At 38.4% G+C, this 21,069-nt stretch overlaps 1 protein-coding gene across 3 annotated transcripts in view; it reads right to left on the minus strand.

Moving 5' to 3' along the window:
* LOC127801585 (uncharacterized) overlaps positions 1-21,069 on the minus strand; it is a 52,519-nt gene that overhangs the window by 9,616 nt on the left and 21,834 nt on the right. For 2 of the 3 annotated variants that reach the window (XM_052336831.1, XM_052336833.1), the window contains exons 6-10: positions 20,589-20,861; positions 20,236-20,481; positions 17,167-17,559; positions 15,249-16,703; positions 15,066-15,125 (exon numbers count right to left, since the gene is read on the minus strand). In XM_052336831.1, coding sequence (XP_052192791.1) covers positions 15,066-15,125; positions 15,249-16,703; positions 17,167-17,559; positions 20,236-20,481; positions 20,589-20,861 — 2,427 coding nt within the window. The remainder of the gene's footprint in view (positions 1-15,065; positions 15,126-15,248; positions 16,704-17,166; positions 17,560-20,235; positions 20,482-20,588; positions 20,862-21,069) is intronic. The other variant, XM_052336832.1, reaches the window with a different exon arrangement.

A 21,069-nucleotide genomic window follows, 5' to 3' on the forward strand; every position in this document is an offset into this window, starting at 1 on the left:
TGTATATAAATCTGATCTACCTGTCAAAGGTAAATAATAAGATTGAAACCATTTTTCCACATTCTATTTGACAGAACTAAGTGAGACGGGGGTGAATAGAAATGAATTCAATCACACACCTATATTTGATCGTCTACTAGACATATATACATGAGCAACCCTTAGCTTGCTCCTAGAATCTAGGAATTCAAAAACAAATTTAAAAATATAGTACAACAACATATATGATAGGATTTTAAACTTGAAAGGTAGTTTTCTCCTATCTTTATGGAACAACTGTAACTTCTTACCCTTTCCTTATCTCCTAGCTTCCTTTAATTTCAACATCTTTTTCTTATCACCTTATCACATATTCCAAACTGCTCTTATCATGATTCAATCTAGAATTCCAATATGCTTGATTCAACCGGAATTATTTCTCAACACTCCCCCTCAAACTGGTGAATAGATATCTCTAATTCCCAGCTTGCCTCTAATTAGTTCAAACTCTTGTTTAGTCATAGCCTTAGTAAGAATATCAGCTTCTTGTAAACCAGTAGAAATATATGTAAGGTTGACTCCGCCATCTTCAATTTCCTATTTAATGAAATGTCGATCAATTCTTACATGCTTCATCTGGTCATGTTGGACTGGATTATTCACGATACTTATGGATGATTTGCTATCACTACATAGCCTTGTAGGAATAGTTATAGGTATCTGCAGATCTTCCATTAGCTTCCTGAACCATATTATCTCACACATACCTTGAGTTATAGCTCAGTATTCTGTCTCAGCACTACTTCTACACTTTGTTTCTTGTTTCTCCATGTAACAAGATTGCCCCATACCTTAGTACAATATCCGGATGTAGATCTACTATCCTGTATAGATCCATCCCAATCAACATCTACAAAACCTTTTATTCCTCGATCTTCATTCTTTCTAAACATTAGCCTTTTTCCAAGAGTTCCCTTAAGGTATATCAGGATATGACAAGCAACATTAAAGTGTTTACTAGTGGGTGAATGCATAAATTGGCTCATTACTCTTACTACATATGCTATGTCAGGTCGTGTGAGGGATAAATAGATTAATTTTCCCACTGACCTTTGGTATCTTCATTTTCTATTAGATTTTCTATGCCATCATCTTTAGTTTTCTAGTTTGGTTCCAACAGTATGCTGGCTGGTTTACAGCCAAGCTTGCCTGTTTTCTTTAGTAGATCCAATGTGTATTTCAATGGGGAGATAAAAATTCCCTCCTTACTCTTAGCTACTTCCATTCCTAGGAAATACCTTAGCTGTCCTAGGTCTTTAACTTCAAATTCTTGTCGTAACTGTCCTTTAAGTGCCTTTATTTCTTGAATATTGTCACCAGTAATAATAATATCATCCACATACACTATTGGGATAGTTTTTTGGCCATCAGCTGTATGTTTAGTGAACAACGTATGATTAGTCTGCCCCTGCTTATACCCTAGCTAGTTTAAAATTGTAGTAAACTGTTTAAACCATGCTCTAGGGGATTGTTTAAATCCATACAAGGACTTCTTTAACCTGCAAACTTTTCCTTTCCTGCTTTCTGTTTCAAATCCAGGAGGAATTCTCATGTAGATTTCTTTTTCTAGATCACCATTGAGGAATACATTTTTAATATCTAGTTGGTGTAATTCCCAATCCAAATTAGTTGCAAGAGATAGCAGGACATGTATAGAATTGAGTTTTGCAATTGGAGCAAAAGTCTCTTCATAATTCAATCCATGTGTTTGGGTGAAGCCTTGGGCCACCAATCTTTGCCTTGTACCTATCAATACTTCCATCAGATTTATACCTAACAGTAAACACCCATTTGCTACCTACAACCTTCTTGTCTTTAGGTAATGTCACCATTTCCCAAGTACCATTTTTCTCCAGTGCATTAATTTCCTCCATTACAGCAGTCCTCCAGTGTGGTGTTTGTAATGCATCATAGATATCTTTAGGAATTTGCATTTCATCAACCTTTGTAGTAAATGCCCTGAATTGTGAAGACAATCGAGAATATGCCAAATGATTAGATATGAGATACTTTGTACAATATAGAACTCCTACTCCTAGGTCTTTGACTTGTCCTGTTCATGAGATGTTGGCCATGAGGAGCCGTGCACGCATAAAACAATTGGAATCTCAATTGCAACAGAAGAATGTTGTATTTTCAGTGGGATTCAACAAAAATCACGAGAAGTGTAACCCGAATCATGAGACATGGGAAAAGAAATTAGATCATCGAGTCAGCAGAATGCGCAAGGAGATAGGCAGTGTTATATGTGAGCAGCTGCAGGAGTTTGCAAAGATGTTGTCCAAGAGGTATCAAGTCAGTTTTGTCGCTGAATTCTTCGATAAACCGAGAAGAGATGTTTTAGATGACCGTTTCAGAAGTTCTAATTAAAAGAGGATTGATTCGGACAATTAATCATCAAGATTAAACGACCGTAACAGAGAGTTTTGGAAGAAGGATGTAGTTAAGCCAGCCTCAGGAGTTCTTTAAATTGGAGCAGCCTAAGGAGAGGTCAAGATTGTGGAAAACTGATTCACTGCTTACCTCTAATGTTGAGTAGAAGAAGTATTCTGGTTTAGGCAGAATTGACAAGGAAGGTGACTATAACGACAGTACTAGCAATAACAGTAGTAATTTCGAAAGTTTGATCCAGGATGTTTGGGCAAAAGGAGAATTAAAGGAACACCCTGATTCCTTTGGAAAGGAAGTTCTTCATGAGGATGTTCCAAATGATATTCACGGAAGTCTAAAACAAGAGCTAATTGATGCAATCAATCAAATGACATGAATAACATGAGGCAACAAGAAATTTCTAGAATTGGAGATAAACACCTCTGTATCTTTAGGATCTAAAATTAGTCTAGTTTATCTCAAGGAGACATAGGCTCAATTAACTTCGAAAACACACAATCTTGAGATGAATTATGTTGCAGTGATTGAGAAGTTAGAAGAAGAAATAATACCTCAAGATGCACCTAATGAAAGGTTACAAGAGGAAAATGGAGAAGTATTTGATGAAGTAACAGAGAAAGCCAAGGCCAATACGTTACCCCTGGTGAATAATGCACGAGCTAAAGGATTGGATGGTGTCCCGGATCATAATTTTGTGAGAAATGGAATTGATATTGGAGTTCTTAAGGACGTTGTTCCATTGCCTTTGATTCCGGATAATGCTGCGGATTCCTTAGCTTTAGTTAAAAAGGGAAATGATAAAGTGAAGACAACACCAGTAGGATAAAATCTTGTTGATCCAAAACAATGTGACAGTACATGGGGACACCATTGGAGGAGAAAATTATGGAACATAAATCTTGGGTGTACGATAGTGAGCAAGAAACAGCTCAAGAGGAAGAGTTTCCTACTATTATATTTGTTCAAATTCCATTTGGTGAGCTGCAATGTCAGAGCAGCTCTTGGTTGGCAAAGAAAATTGAGTCCCTTATTATCACTAGAAATGGAAGGATTGGAGATATATCCTCAACTAAAATATCTTCTAATGCTGTGAAGGTGTGTGGATTTGATAAGGAATTTTGGGGACGGTGGGTATCTGGAGGAAAGCTAAAGGAGATAGTTGAAGAAGTCAAAAGTTTTGTTGTGGGGAACAAAACACCCACTATGTTGTTGGTTCTTACTCCAGCTGGCAAATCCAAGTTTCTATCTACTGTATTGAAGGATGAGCCAATGGCTGGGATTGGAGTCGGAGCAGCTCCTAGTTTTGATGCTCACAAACATCCTTTGTCTGAGTATCCAAGGCGAGTCTACAATTCTCCATTGTTGCATTTCCAGGATGTTGCTGATATTTTTGCAGTAGAGCATGGCAGTGGGTTAGATGGGAATACAATAACTGAAGCTATTGATGCGTGCCTGCCATCCTTACTTGTATTGGATGGTGATGAACTATTAAAAGAAGTCACGAACATAGTTAGTCTTCCCTTTGGACTCCAAGTTTTAGCTGCTAACTATGTCAGTCTAGGAGTGGATGATTATGTTCTTAAAGTGGAGACCAATCTTGATTAGACAGCTATTGCAGCAGGTAACCGTTGTATTGGGCTTGAAATCAATAAGATTTCTTCTATTAAAGTTCTGGGTTAACTTATGCCTAGATTTGATCTTGAGAACCTAAGAATGAAGAAGAAGAGACAAGAAGGAGAAAGAAAGAAAGAGGAACAAAATAGGTAGAGAAAGCTGATACGAGATAAGAGCAGGGCCAATTGCTAAAATTCTTGGGGACAAGAACTCTCTCAAGGAGGTGGGAATTGTCACTACTCCAAGGACAGATTAGTAAATATAGTAGTAGTTAGCTTACATGCATTACACAGTACAATAATTGTAATTTTCTTTCTCTTTTCTGTTATAGAAGTTTGTCCTTGGCTATAGGCAGTTATGCTTATAGTTGTACTGCACATGAGTGTATGTGAAAGGCCATTAGGCTATATATAAGCCACAGCTAGAGGATGGGAAGGATGTTTTGAATTGATGAATGAATTCTCTTATTTCCCTCTCTTGAATTCTTTCTCAATCTAGAGGAAACTGTCTACACTCTCTCTAATCTCTCCATTTCTTTGTTCCGATCTGCAACTCCCCCCCCCCCCCCCCCCAATTTCTATCCAATTCCCCCAACAATCATTCTATTCTTGATCCTAGTCCCCTCGGATTCTTCCGATTTCCAATCCAAACCCTAGGCTAAACCCTAGGTACATGACAAATGCTTACTTGTTGGAGCTGCCAAAAGAGTTAAACATCAATCCTATATTTAATGTGGAGGATCTTAGCAAATACCATGGAACCGATGAAGACAAAAATTGAAGGCAACCCACTCCTAAACTTTCTAAGGCACAACACGCAAGAGAAGATATTGAAGACATTCTTGATGAACAAGGCATGGGAGTCATAAGAAATTTTTTGTCAAGTAAAAGGGAAAACCAATTTCAAAAACCACTAGGATCACTGTTGCACACCTTCAATGCCACAATCCAACTCTACAGAACATATCAAGCTTTTGACTCATCAGAGACGAGTTCTGTTGGGCAGGAGAGAATTGATGGAGAATAATGATTAGTTATTTTTTAATTAAGGAGTTTAGATGTTTGTAGCAAGTTATTCTTCCAGCCTAGCCTTTAATTGAGTCCATGGAGGGTTCTAGGGAAAATAAGTCAGTTGAGTCTTGGAAAGTTGATTTTTGTAATTAAGGGTCTGAGTAATTAAGAGCAGTCCAAAAGTCAGTCAAATGTCATTTATTTAGTCTGTTAAGAGTCCAATATGTCCTAGAACTTGAAGAGGTCTATAAATAGGGGTTTCCCTATGTATTTTGGAACAACTTTGAAGAATATTTCAGTCTAATATCTTTTGATATTAACTTCTGTTCTCTTACATCAATAATCTGAATTCTTCAGGTTTCTATCCAAGGAGGTGGACTCCTCCCACACATCCAACCTTTTACTAATTTTCGTTTGGGCTGCATCACTCTTATTCTTATCACCTTATCACATATTCCAAACTGCTCTTATCATTATTCAATCCAGAATTCCAATCTGCTTGATTCAACTGGAATTTTTCCTCCACACAAAATAATCCCGATCCGAGTCTATTTTTGCCAAGTATCATTGATTCAAATTCAGGGGAAGGAATACTACAACAAAACCTAGACTCTAAACTTCAGGTTTATATTAGAAGGAAAAATCATACAAAAAAAAGGGGCCTGCCTATTACACTAGCATAAGGCCAATTCGAATCTCAAAGTGATGGGCCCGAGAATCTTCCAGGTAATTCTTTGATTCCAACTCCTACTTCTTCAAATGCTAATTCCATTCCTAATGAGCCCTCAGATCTTGATGTCCCAATAGGTCTTAGAAAAGGTATTCATTCCTGTACTAATCATCCCATTTCAAAATACTTATCATATGAAAACCTCTCTAACAACCATAGAGCTTTTACTGCTAAGATCTCTCACCTATTTGTCCCAAGAAACATACAAGAAGCTCTAGATGATTAGAATTGAAAATCTGCAATTTTGGAAGAGATGAATGCTCTAAAGAAAAATGGTACTTGGGAGATAGTTGATCTGCAAAGAGGTAAGAAAACAGTGGGATGCATATGGGTGTTTAATATAAAATGCAATGCAAATGGAAGTATAGAGAGATACAAGGCGAGACTAGTGGCCATCGGATTTACACGAGCTTATGGAATTGATTACCAGGAGACTTTCGCCCTTGCTGTGAAGTTAAATTCAATCAGAGTCTTGCTGTCACTGGTTGTAAATTTCAGCTAGTCTCTACACCAATTGGATGTGAAAAATGTCTTCTTATAGATCAAAACATGTACACTGTACACCGAGCATACCCGGGATCAAAGGCACAAGCCAAACAACTAACGATCACTAGCAAGAGCCTCAAAATGAACTAAAACCTGAGGATACATAGTAAACATTACTTTGTATACAAAAGTTTTAATCCTACAAACAAAGCCCTCAACAGTAGGCTGTGCATTTTCAAAAATTAAACAATTCCTAGCAGCCCAAATCTGGTAGACTGAACATGCTAGGGCAATTTTCTTCACCTTGCAAATCCAAGAGGTGCCCCTGGCCACTTTAAATAGCCATCTGATGGCGCTCAGAATAGTAGACATGGCTCTGGATAAGCCAATACATGATCTGATTTGCCCCCAAATAGCTGAACTAAAGGGGCACAGAAAGAATAAATGGCCTGAAGACTCCTCAGCCCTATTGCAGAATGGGCATGACCGATCAATCTCCAAAAACTTTTGAACGGAGACTTAGAGGAGGAAGTATTTATGAGTTTGCCTCCTGGATTTGAAGAGAAATTTGGCAATGGGAAATTATGCAAGTTAAGGAAATCCCTATATGGCCTCAAACAATCAACCTAAGCATAGATTGAATGCTTTGGAAAGGCTGTAAAAGGCCACGGTTATTGCCAAAGTCAAGCAAACCATACCTTGTTCTATAAGCATTCAAGAGAAGGTAAAATTGCTATCTTGATTGTTTATGTGGACAGCATAATCCTAACTAGTTATGTAGCTAAAATGGAAAAGTTAAAAAAAGACCCTAACGGTGACTTTGAAATTAAGGACTTAGGCAAGCTAAAGTACTTTCTCATAATGGAGTTTGCTAGATCGAAAGAAGGTATTTTTATTTTCCAACGCAAATATATTCTCGATCTACTTGGTGAGACAGGTTTATTAGGTTGCAAAGCGGTGGAAACTCCACTTGAAGCCAACCTAAAGTTACAATGGTCAACTGGGAACAATGTTAGCGTCTAGTTGGAAGGTTGATCTGTTTATCTCACACGCGACTTGATATTGCCTTTGTTGTAAGCAAGGTGAGTCAATTTATGCATTCACCAAGTCCCAAACTTTGAAGTTGTGCACAGGATCTTGAGGTACCTAAAGGGGACCCCTGGAAGAGGGTTATTGTTTAATAAATATGGACATCTACAGATTGAGGTCCATATGGATGTTGATTGGGCTGCCAATGTTATTGACAAAAGATCAATCTCAGGTTATTGTGCCTTTGTGGGAGGAAATCTTATTACATAGCGAAGTAAAAAACATAACGTGGTGGCACAAAGTAGTGCATAAGCTAAGTTTAGGGAAATTCCTCATGGGATATGTGGATCAAAAGACTGCTGGAAGAATTGAAAGCATTTGAATTCACTCCTATGAAAATATATTGTGACAACAAAACTGCAATCTCTATTGCCCACAACCCAGTTCTCCATGACAGAACCAAACATGTGAAAGTTGACAAACCTTTTATCAAAGAAAAGCTTGACAACAAGCTGATTTGTATGCTTTACAATCCAACCGGTGATCAAATAGCGCATATACTTACAAAAGGGCTACATAGAAGACAATTACACAAATTGATAAGCATGCTAGCCATGAAAGATATCTTTAGATTAGCTTGAGGGGGAGTGTGGAAAATCAGGAAGATTCGCATGGTTGTCCACATGACCGGATCACTAGTTATCCAAATCACTAGCTATCTCTTTCTATGTTACTAAATATAGTTTAGCCTAATAGGAAATAGAATATGCATAATTGTAATTAGTAGTTTCCTATTCCTATTATTTCCTATTATTGTATAGACTTGTCATTAATGTTGATTCCTAATCTAGGAATAGAATATATGTATATAAACTAATGTACACACTAGTAATGTATATACAGACTCATTCTCTTATATAGTCATCTTTCTACCTGAGTGTTATCTGTCACGGCGGTGCTGTGACACTCAGCAGTTTCCCTGATTCAGCATGAATCTACATAGCGAGCTAGAACAGGGAAGAAGAATGGAGAGGGAAGTATAGAAGAGAAATGAAGGGAGAAAGAGAAATAAGAGAGAAAATAACAAAATCTTTGATTGAATTCTTGAATGCCTTTTACAGAAGAGAGAATAAGCTTATATAGCTTGGCCCGTGGGTGCTGCCACAGCAAATCACACCCACCTCTAACCAACTATTTTGTCCTACTCTAGCATTTGGACACCTGGCAAATTCTGCCATAACAATCTACCTAGTTGGAAAGTAAACCATAACAAACTATGTAGCTGGAAAGTAAATGCATGCAAGAGAATAAAAATACCAAGGCAGTACATATAGGTAATATTCTATTCTAGCACAAAATTTAACAACAACAAACGGACGGTTCCTAGTCTCATGACAGTACCCCTCCCATCAACTATTTCTTGTCCTTAAGAAAAACTCAAAAGGCTGGTTGTTCTTGGAAACTGCTGCATCAACGTAGGTAGGTACTCCCAAGTGTCCTCCTCGAATGATTTTCCCTGCCACTTGACCCTGACTTGAATGAGGGGGGCCCCTTGATGGTAGATTACCCTCCTTTCCATTATGGCCTCAGGTTCCCTCGGGCCTTCTTTCTCATTAGGTAGAGTTGGTAGCTCTTGGCTAACTCTCTCGTTTCCCGTGGCCTTTTTCAGCAAGGAGACGTGAAAGACTAGGTGGATCTTGGTCCCCTCTGGCAGCTGCAACCGGTAGGCTACCTTGCCTATCCGGGCTGTGATAGGAAATGGCCCAAAGTACTTAGGGCTAAGTTTAGAAACCTGCCCTTGAGTGATGGCCTTCAAATGTGGGTATCTTAGTCTCAAGTAAACTCTTTCCCCTACTTGAAATTCCCGGTCACTTCTCCTTTTATCCGCGTTTTGCTTCATTCTGTTTTGGGCTGCTGCCAACTCTTGTTTCAATTGTTCCAGCACCTCTCTTCTCTGTTGTAGGTATTCTTCTACAGCAGTGGCTGTTGTTTCCCTCTTGTGGCTGGTAGGGAAGGGGGTTTATACCCATAGACAGCCTCAAATGGAGTCATTTTGGTAGAGGCATGGTGGCAGTAGTTGTACCACCACTGTGCCATGGCCAGCCACTTATGCCAACTCTTGGGCTGTCTCATACACATGCATCTTAGATAGGTTTCTAAACTTTGGTTCACCCTTTAAGTCTGGCCGTCAGTTTGTGGATGGTAGGCTGTTGATAAGCTAAGTTCAGTGCCCACATTTTTCATCAATTCCCTCCAAAAATGGCTTGTAAACACCTTATCCCTATCTAAAATAATGGTCGTGGGGACCCCGTGTAAAGCCACCACCTGATCCATAAACACCCTAGCCACTTCTTGGGCCGTGTAAGGATGAGACAACCCTGCAAAGTGTGTGAATTTAGTTAGCCGATCCACCACCACCACCACACAATCCTTCCCTTCTGATCTTGGCATGCCCTCTATGAAATCCATGGACAAACTCAACCACGGTTGCTCAGGAATCTGCAAGGGCTACAATAACCCCGGGTAGCCTACATTTTCATGCTTGCACTTCCTACATATGTCACACCCCAGCACATGTTCCTTCCAGTCCCCTTAAGTTGAGGCCAATAAAATAGTTGCTTAACCCTCAAATAGGTATTTTGGATACCCGAATGCCCCCACAAAGGAGATTCGTGCAACGATTGCAAGATGCTTCTCTTAAGATCAGCATTGTTGCCAATGACTACCCGGTCCTTATATCTCAACAATCTATCCTTCAGAACATATCCTTCCACTTCACTACCCACCACTGCTACTTTCTCTAGAATTTCCTTGATGTGTTCATCCCTATCATAGCTGTTCACCACTTCACTGCACCACTCGGGTATCACCATAGTGATGGCAGCTGCTTCCCCTTCTTCGTGACACCTTGATGGGGCATCTGCACCCAAATTCTCCTTGCCCTTCTTGGGTTTGGGCCAATTTAGCATGGCATCCACTTTCTTTGGGTCGGTACTGACCCCTTTCCCGAAATCAGGTGTCCCAAGTACTCCACTTGAGGCTAGGCGAATGCACACATAAACCTTTTGATGAATAATTGATGGCATCTCAGGACTTTGAAGGTGGCTTTTAGGTGGGCAATGTGTTAGTCTAAGGTAGGGCTATAAACTAGGATGCCATCGAAGAAGACTAGTATGAATTTTCTTAGGTAAGGCTCAAATATTTGGTTCATTAAGGATTGGAAGGTTGTCGGGGCATTGGTGAGCCCAAATGGAATCACCGAGAACTCAAAATGGACATGATGGGTTCCGAAGGCAGTTTTATGTATATCCTCTGGCTTCAAGATCATCCTGATATGATGGTAGCCCAACCTTGGATCAAGCTTTGAAAAGAATTCAGCTTGGTGTAATTTGTCCATTAGGTCTTCTACAAGGGGTATGGGAAATTTATCCTTGATGGTCAGGGCATTTAGTTGACGGTAGTCCACACAAAAGTGCCAAGAACCATCTTTTTTCTTTACCAAGTGGACTGGTGAGGCAAATGGACTTTGGCTAGGTCTTATGAAGAACTGGTTCAATATTTCCCTCACCATTTTTTCAATTTCAGTCTTTTGGGCAGGTGCATAATGGTAGGATCTCATGTTGATTGGTCCGGCATTGGATTTGAGGTTAATTGCATGGTCTAGGGTGCAGTTAGGAGGTAGGGTGTTTGCTTCTTCGAATAAGTCCCTAAATTCCATCAATAAGGGGCAGAGTGCTTACTTGATCAGGATTCCCTAATTGGTGACTGATCGAGAGTTGCAACTCTCCATAATCTTCCCCTTCTTGTCGCTCTTCCACTTCTATAATCAAGAACAGCTGGAAAGATGACTCCATTTGCTCTGCAGGACCCTCCCAAGCCTCTTTCCTGTGATCATTTTGCAGGCAGCAGCCTCCTTCCCACTAGTGAGAGTCATCCTTCTTCCCTCTTTTTGAAATAACACTTCCATCTTGTTGAAATCAAAGCATATGGGACTCACCCCTTTCATCCAATCCATCCCCCAAAACTACATCACACCCTCCTAGTTGCAGCAACTTGAGGTCTGCCTCAAATTTCTCTTCTTGCATTTCCCATATGAACCCCAAGCAGGCCGAGTTACTCACTACTCGATTCCCATTCGCAACCGTCACACTCAAAGGTAGTGTACCTGTGAGTTGACACTTGAGCTTCTTAGCAGTGTTATCATCGAGGAAGTTGTGTGTGCTTCCACTGTCAATTAGGATGAACAAACTACCTTCCTTCACTTTCCCTTCAACCTTAATTATCTTGTTATTAGTGACTCCCTTGAGTGCATGGAGGGATATCTCTCCATTGTCCTCTACTCCCTCTTCATCAGTTCTGTCCACCTCCTCTCCTTCTTCATGTTCTACTTCTCCTTCTCCTCTGCCTTCTAATAACAGTAGTTGGCGCTTACATTGGTGTCCCAGAAAGTACCTATCTCCACATCTATAACATGCTCCTGGTCGCCTCTTAAGATCATTGGGTCTCCCACCAAAGTTGGAATTAACAAAATTCCTTCCCCCTACATTACCTCTCACCATCTCCTTGTTAACCCCCTTGTTGTCCCCTCCTTGTTGCCAATTCCCCAAGTGACAATCCTTTGTTGTTGCACCCTCTGCTTCTTTAACAGAGCCTCCACCACCATCTCTTGTAACTTGGCGCTTTCAGCTGCTTGCTCCACCGTTCTTAGCCTGATCATCTTCACCATAGACCTTAAGTCTTCGCCCAGGCCACTGAGGAAGCTAGAGACAAAATATGCCTCCGTTAGGTGAGGATCATGGCTACTCATCAAGGATCTTAGCTCCTCAAACCTCCTTAAGTAGGTCCCCACGTCACCTACTTGTTTCAGTTTATTAAACTCCTCAATGGTGTCTGACATGCTCCTCTCCCCGAACCTCTCACACAACCTTTTAGAGAACTCCCTCTAGGTATAGTTCTCCCGTTCTCGAGTCGAGTCCAACCTTGAAACCATGCGTCCACCCTGACAGATTCTTCCATAACAATCTACCTAGTTGGAAAGTCAACCATAACAAACTACCTAGCTGGAAAGTAAATGCATGCAAGAGAATAAAAATACCAAGGCAGTACATATAGGTAATATTCGATTCTAGCACAAAATTTAATAGCAACAAACAGACGATTCCTAGTCTCGTGACACTATCTTTCAATTGTTCAGTTGCACTAATTCATACTCGAGTAAGCTTTTCACCCTTACTTGAGGAAGCCTATTAGTTGATCACTTTTCGTTCATTAACTCAACATTTCCTCTTTGTTGATGGCACCTTTTTTGAGTCATCATATTATTTTTCCCCATTGTTTGAGTTATCCAAGTCAATGTCAACTATTTTACCTTTGCCTATCCCTTTTCTTAATCTTCCATCTTCTATTCCACCTCCATCTTCTCACCTTGATCACCCTAATCTTTAGTCCTATTAGTGGTCCTCAGCATGTAGACACACTAGCTGAGTTAATAGAAGATAGACCAATGGAGCAACCCAATGATTCATCCTTTGTGTCAGTTGAGCTTTCTCCCTTTGGTTTGTCTTCCTCACCTCATGATCTTGATTTTCCTATACCTCTTTGTAAAGGTACTCGTCATTCTACTACTCAACATCTCGTTTCAAATTTTGTTCGTTATCACTCATTGTCCCCTGAATACACTTCTTTTGTATATTCAATGCCTTTGTCTCTATCCCTATACTATTATAGAAGCTCTTTCTCATTGCCTTTGGGTTTAAATTGTCGGAAGTTGGTCCAGATGGCCAAGTTGACACCTCAAAACCTGCCTTGTTGCTAAAAGGTATACTTAGATTTTTTTCCTTGATTATGGGGACACTTTCTCTCCCGTGCTAAGATATCCCCTATTTGTTTATTCTTGTCTCTTGCTATTATGTTTGATTGGCCTCTCTATCAGTTAGGCATCAAGAATGCCTTTCTCCATGATGACTTACAAGAGGAGGCCTATATGGAGCAACCTCTTGGTTTTGTTGCTTAGGGGGAGTTAGGGATGGGTGGTTGTCTTTAAAAATCCTTATATGGCCTAAAACAGTCTCCTTGAGCTTGGTTCTATAGATTCAATTCAACTACCTTGGAGATTGAGTTAACTTAGGGCGAAGTTGACCATTCAATTTTTTATTGGTCTAAATCAGGTTGTCACATTCTCTTGGTGATATCACTGAGTTGGAAACACATCTCCAGCAACAATTTCAAACTAAAAATTGGGTCAATTGAAATATTTTCTAGGTATTGAGGTGGCCTATTCAAAACAGGGCATCCATATTACTCAGAGGAAGTATGCCTTAGATATGCTAAAAGAGATTTGGATGCTTGGATGAAAGTTGGTAGACACCCCTATGGTTCCAAATATAAAATTGTTACAAGAACAAGGATAGCTTATTATTAACCCTCGATGCTATCACGGTTAGTTAGCAAACTTAAACTACCTCACAGTCACTCATCTAGAAATCTCATATGAGTGTGATAAGTCAATTTCTAGATTCACCTTGTGACACCATTAGATGCAATGATTCGCATCCTTCAATACATTAAGGGTACCCCTAGCCGAGGTGTGCCATATTCAGGTCATGTTCATAGTGAGATTGTGGGAAATACAGATGTTGATTGGGTAAGATCTCCTAGTGATAGTTAGTCCACATCTAGATATTATGTATTTGTTAGTGGCAAATTAGTCTCTTGTAGAAGTAAGAAACAAAGTGTTGTTGCTCGATCTAGTGCAGAGGTTGAATATAGGGCAATAGCCCACAACTTATGAGTTGATATGGTTGAAATAATTGATTGAGGAGTTATGAGTAATTTAGATCGAGTCTAAAGTTGATTTGTGACAATCAGGTTGCAATGCATATAGCTTCTAATCCCGTATTTCATGAGAGACTAAACATGTTGAAATTGACTACCATTTTGTTAGGGAGAAGTTTTTTAGAGATATTGTCACAGTGTTTGTGGGTTTTAATAATCATTTGGCCGATTTATTCACTAAGTCACTTGGAGGTCATCGCATGAGTTACATATGCACCAAGCTTGGCATATTCAACTTCTATACTCCAACTTAAGGGAGAGTGTTAAGAGAATTATGATTTGATTATAATCTACATATTAAGTAACTGTATATTTTGTGTATATCTCTAGCATATATTGTTTCCATATATTAGTATAGAATGCATGTATATAATACCTTGTACCTACTCATTTGTGAAATACATTGAGATAACACTATTTTATTTTACATTTTCAACCTGAAAGGATAACCCCTTCTCACTTAACCCTCACAGTTCTTCTATACTAAGTTACCAAAGGTAGAGTTTATTGGATTTCAATATGGAACCCAATAACAGCCTCAAAACTCTTCCACTTGAGCCCATAAGTTATGCATAACCTACAACAAAACAATTGCAAGGAACAAATATGTCAGGTTTCCTGAACTTGTCCTAGGTCACACATTTCCTAAGAAAGACACTTCATTTCTTTTCTCTTCTTCTGTGGCATTTCTTTTCTCTTCTTCTGTGGCCGTGAGGGGCTAGTAACTTTCATTTGTAGGTCTATTAGTGCTTATAGTTTAAAAGGAAAAGAGTGTGAGAGTGTAAACTGCAAGTTGAATGGGTATTAGACAGATAAAGCTTATGTGAAGAAGTGGCATACAATAAAAATATTCAATGAATAAGACAAGCATCTCCACCAAGTAGTCACACCATCAGATAGCTCAGATGATAGCTAAAAGTTATGGGCCTCACCTTTCTGTTACTAGCAACAGCAGCTTGCTTTTGATCAACAGAATTGATGCATAATGCCTGCTACATCATGGAGATTCAGTAATCATCAACTACATTATGAAACTCTGGACACTTTGGTTACCAGGACATCTATGCCATTAGGCTGATTACCAAATAAATTAAATAATGGAAGAGAAGAAGTACCTCTAAAAGTTCTCCATTTCTCCGATAGACTTCTTTAGGGCTCTGGAAAGGCATGATATTCTCAGCAATTATTTTATTTGGTAGCCCAAAACTTAGAAAAGAATGACTGCTTGGTGTTGAGCCCAGTACAGGTGATCCAATTCCACTGCCAGTAAAACTACTACTGAGCCTACCTTCTTGGTAACAACTTTCCTCAGCTTGACACTCCTCCGTGATGCCCACAAATATATCACTCCATTCTTTAGAAGGTTTTGGCATAATATACCACTGCCACTTAAAGTTTTCTTGTGCAAGCCCTTCATAAATAACTTTAGGGTCAGCAAAAGAATCCCATAACATCTTGGATGCTGATACATCATTTTCCATGTTCATTGTATCCTGCCTGTCAACACTCTGACTATGATGTTTGTGAAGGGTTCCAGGATGTGAATCACCAAAACCTTCTAACCACCTCAAAGTAAGTTCCTTGGATCCATCCTCCATTTCCAGCAGTAGAAATGATGCAAGTTGCTTTATACAAGCAGAAGAAATTTGAGAATATGTAGTCTTCAGTAACTTAGCCAAAACCATGGAAACCAGCCTCATATGCTCATGCTTATCATTGCTATAATGTTCAAACAAGTTAAAATTAGACATGGAGGATGAAAGTGTATAAAAGGGTCCAAAAGAATAGCTGTCTTCAAGTCTCCCAGATAATGAATTCAGCTGATGTTTCAGAAAAGCAGAGATGTGTCCCCACAAAGCAGCCCTAGTGATTTGCCATCTCACATCTTCTGGTATTGAAGACATTATAATATCATTTTGATGATTTTGTGTAAAAATAGTGGACCCAGTGCTTGGGGCACCCACATTATCAACAGAACTTCCTGTATTATCATTCAATGCAGTCTTTACCAGCAACTCTTCAATATGGAGTAGGAGCTTCTTCAGATCTGCTGTGGTGATTTCATAAGGAGCATGCCCATTAGTACATGCGAGCAAAAGGGGTTTCATAACCTCAAAAAGAACTTTATATTTCCCCTGAAGCCATGCTGATGCAAAATATATGCAATATTCAGATAAATCAAGAACAATTGTGGGCATGCTAATGAACTCGTCAGCACATGAACCAGACAACAATTTCAATGAGGATCTCAACCTCCGCAATGACCATAAGAGACCTTGCATGTAAAATTGCCAAGTGGTCAACAAGCCAAGTCTATTTACACCAGCAGCACTAGAATAGGTGGAGCATACCATCGGTTGTGAGCAAGTTATACAACAGGAAACCATATACCTCGAAAATAAACAAGACAATTCTTCAATAGCCTTCAGAAGTAGCTTGGACTCGATAGGATATAAAAGAAAACCATCAAATGATACCCTCCTAGCTTGTGAGGAATAATAAGAAGCATAGCCGTGTAAAATGTTATATCCCATAAGCAATAGGCCATGATTTGACAGGAAAATTACAATCTGTTGCATAACATAAAAAAAAAAAAAAAAATCAGCCTCATATGGGAGAAAAAGTCAAGATGTACCAGGACCTACATTACATGGACTTTTTTACATTGGGGAAGTACTGGGTTATGTGTACGACATGATTAGTTGGATGAGTTCAATCAGTATGTAAAAATATATATATATAAGAAAACATGTACAAAAGCTTCATTCTATGCATATAAAGTCATATAGTAGTTGCTTATCCACCCCCCCCCCCCTCAAAAAAGTCATATAGTAGTTTATGAACACAGTTGGGAAAAAAATAAATATTTTAAAATTTTACATTTAGCCATCCTCTTATCCTTCGACATGAGAATTCGTCTTAATCTAATGCTTCAACACATGCTTGAACCCGACACTATTGAGTCCATGTAAACATAGATCAAAACAGATAAGGTAACTAGAGGTGTCTAAATGGGAAAACAAAACTACTTACCCTGTTAATTACATGACAAGGAATCAGAGAGAACTTGTTCTCAAGATATTCGAGCCCTGCCATAAGCTTTTGTTGAAAACTTTCGAGTTGTATTTTGTACTGTTGGTTCTCATACTCGGAGGGTTTAGATGCATCTGCAAGTGAGACGTTGGTATCTAGCCAGCTTGGATGCTCTCTCAACAATTTTGAGATGTAATGCATTGCTAAATCTAATTTAGCATGCACCTCCGTATGAAAAGCCACATCACGCGATATCCAGTTCATTGGTGAAGTACACAGGGATGGCACTAGCATTGTCTTTAGGACTTCAGCCTCTCCAAAATCAGAAATGCTTCCTTGATCAAAGACCCCCCACATGCTCAAAGGAGAAGAAATGCATTCCAGTGCTTCAATCTTTAAATGGTACAAAATAGGTCAGTTCACTATTCCTAAATGAGATATAAAATTGTGCAAGAAATACATGTGATAACACAGACCTTGCACGATAAAAAAAATGGTATTTATCCAATAATCCATTTGTCAATATTTCTTCAATGATTATCTTGCTACATTACATCAATTGTATGGTTAAACAAACATAAAGCAAACAAAAAAATATTATGAATCACACTCAAACAGGAATCATTCTGTGGAACATATTATAGAATGATAACTAATAAGATTGATTCTAGAAATTATACGAAGAGCAATTTGAGAGAATATTTACTTATACAAGAAAGTCTGCCATACAACCTTGTCATGTTATTAGTTAGCTAAGGTAACTGGGACTACAAAGTGCAAAAGATATTTTATTAACCAAAACTATTTGAATCTTCCAATTCATAATCCAAATTTCCTATAATTGAGTAATCATACTTAAAATAGAAATTTTCTGAATCTCAAAAATAAACAAGTGTTTTCCATTTCCTAATTCAATGCAACTATAATGGAATATAAGACTAAACAATCAGATAATAGTGGACTAGTACATGAGTATGATTACGTGTTTTCAGGAATATACAAGTAAATACAAACAATTACATTAATCAATTTTTGCCATGCATGTTTTAGATGAAAGATCAATGTATTTCCTGCATATAGGTAACTCCTAGAAATTAGAACTAATAATCTAAGGGGGGGAAAAAAAAAAAACTCACCTTTTTTGAGTTTATTCAAATATAAACTGACTTTAATTTTTTCAATACTCACAGTAAGCTTTGTTATTAATTTCAATTATAGATTACTGTCACCTTTTATTTAATTAAATCATTAAATGATATCATGGAAACAACATTATGTGCTGCATCGTTTGTCATGTCATCCCATTGGATGACGTGGCAATTAGCAAATACTGAAATTTAAAAAACAATATCTTCCAGTAAATCTGGCTCATTCTCTGGTATTCTGTCTCCCTCTCTAGCCATTGCTACTAAGAAATTGATGGGCAGTTCCAATTATATCTCTTGGTCCAAGGCAATTGAACTATGGTGTATGGGTCAAGGTTTACAGGATCATCTAACTACCAAGGCCGAGAATGTGACCATAGATAAAACTGAGTGGCAGAGAGCTGATGCTCTGTTGTGCAATCTCCTGTGGCAGTCAATTGATCCTTCTCTTCATCCGATCTATACTAACTATACCACGTGCTGTGAATTGTGGACTCAGGCCAAGGTGCTATACACTAATGACATTCAACGCCTATATTCAGTGGTGCCTAATCTGCTCAGTTTGCGATAGCAAGGTCTGACTCTTCCTGATTTTCTTGGTCAGATGGCCTCTATCAAAGCTAAATTTAACTCAACAGTTACCACTTTTTCTGGCAAAATATGGTTTGTAACTTTTATTGATGATTATACTAGACTATGTTGGGTTTACTTGCTTAACAAGAAATCCGAAGTAGGAAGACTTTTCAAAGATTTTTCTTTGCATGATTGAAGCCCAATTTAAAACAAAAATTTGTATTCTTTGGTCTAAATTTGATAATGGAACAAAGTATTTCAATGAATGTTTGGGAGAATTTTTGAAAAAAAAAAAGATATTTTACATCAATTAACATGTCATGAAACTCTCCAAGAGAATGGCATAGCCGAAAGAAAAAAAAAAAACATTTAGTTGAGGTCGCTAGGGCTATTATGTTTTCTATGAATGTCCCAAAACACCTCTAGGGAGATGTTGTATTAATTGCTTCCTATCTAATCAATAGAATGCCAACTTGTGTCTTAAACTTCGAAACACCTTTGAATTCTCTAAAAAAAAATTTCCCCATGTGCCAGTTGTACTTTGAGTTACCTTTAAAAATTTTTGGATGCACTTGTTTTATTTACATTCTACAAATTTTTCAATCCAAATTGGATCCAAAGGCAGAAAAATGTGTTTTTGTTGGATACGCTCCAAATAAAAAAGGGTACAAGTGTTTTAATCCTTTGAAAAAGAAAACTCACATAAGCATGGATGTGTCTTTCATGGAGAATCAACCCTATTTTACCAAAAATAATCTTTAGGGGGAGAATAATGCAGAAGATGATAATTTTTTGAAAATTGCTAAACCACTACCAAACATGATTGACACCCCAATTCACTCTAATAAAAAATCCAAGGAAACTGGTGTTCAAAATAATGAAAAACAGGATTTGTTTAGTCCACAGGCGCCAAGCATGATGGAGTCAAAATAAGGTATCAGCAGATATCAATGTCAATTGTTCATATGTGCACTAGTATTTCATAATTTCAACAGCACGATTAGTTTACAGGTCATACAAGTGATCCCAAAAAAAAAAATGGCTTCAGAATAAGGTATCAAATTATCAATACTTCTAAAAGATATGATTAACATTTAAAAAAAAAAAAAAGCCTCCCCAGTACATGAGGCTACTTGATTTGCAAGGGTCGGGGGATGGTAGCATTGGTATGCAGCCTTCCCCATGTTTTTTTCAAGGAGGTTGTTTCTACAACTCAAACTAGTGATCCCTTGGTTACAAAGATGCAAACTTATCATTACCACAAAGGCTTGCCCTCATGTGATTAATACAAAAAAAAACAAAAAAGAAACAGCTTAGGTCATTCTGCAGAAATAAATTTAGATAAACTTACAGGAAAACCACATCGTTTGAGGGCAATGGCAGTTATCAAAATTGCCCACCTACCCAGAACTGCAGCATTACGTTCTCCAACAGCATTCTTCATGCTGTTTTTGGTTGCCAACATTAGACAGTATTGACCAATGCTTGGATCCAGAAAAGAAGAATGATTGGATAAAAGGAATGAGTTTTCAATAGGAGGATCCTTTTGAAAGCCAAGCATGCTCACAAGGGATTGCACATAATTCCCCAATAGCCACTGCAAGGATATTAACAATTACACACCAAAACTAAAGAAATGTGACAAACGAAGCCGAAGTTCTGAACACCACTTCTAGTGGAAAATATTAAATTAATATTATTCACCTCCAAAAAGCTTGTCAGCCAAAAGTCCCCTTTTTCTATTGCAGATGGAAGGAGGGACTTTGATATAAGTTGACGCTCTAATGGCCCACCATACCCCTCAATAAGGCGACAAATTACAAGAGCAAGCTGGTCATCCCCAAGGTTTTTTGCACAGACAGTAACAGCCGAAGTGATTTCACCTCCAAGCAAAAAGAAAGCAACAGCCAGCTCCAGCTGATGTCTTCCCATTAAAACATAAGCATTTTTCAAAGCAGCTGCTTTATTTTTGTCCTCCTGCATAACTGACTTATAGTGAGTTTTCTTTGATATTAATGACCAAAGTCCATCCACTTTGTGAACTGCTAGAAGTCAACAAAATGCTATGCACAATAAGCAAAATGCAACCACAATCTTTCTCACACATATTATATGTAACTGTTATCTGGGATAAAAGTATCTTAATTTTTGCAGTTTACTACATTAGGAAAGTAAATGAAGGCCA

Source organism: Diospyros lotus, chromosome 5 (assembly GCF_014633365.1).
Source record: "Diospyros lotus cultivar Yz01 chromosome 5, ASM1463336v1, whole genome shotgun sequence".
NCBI classification, from domain to species: domain Eukaryota; kingdom Viridiplantae; phylum Streptophyta; class Magnoliopsida; order Ericales; family Ebenaceae; genus Diospyros; species Diospyros lotus.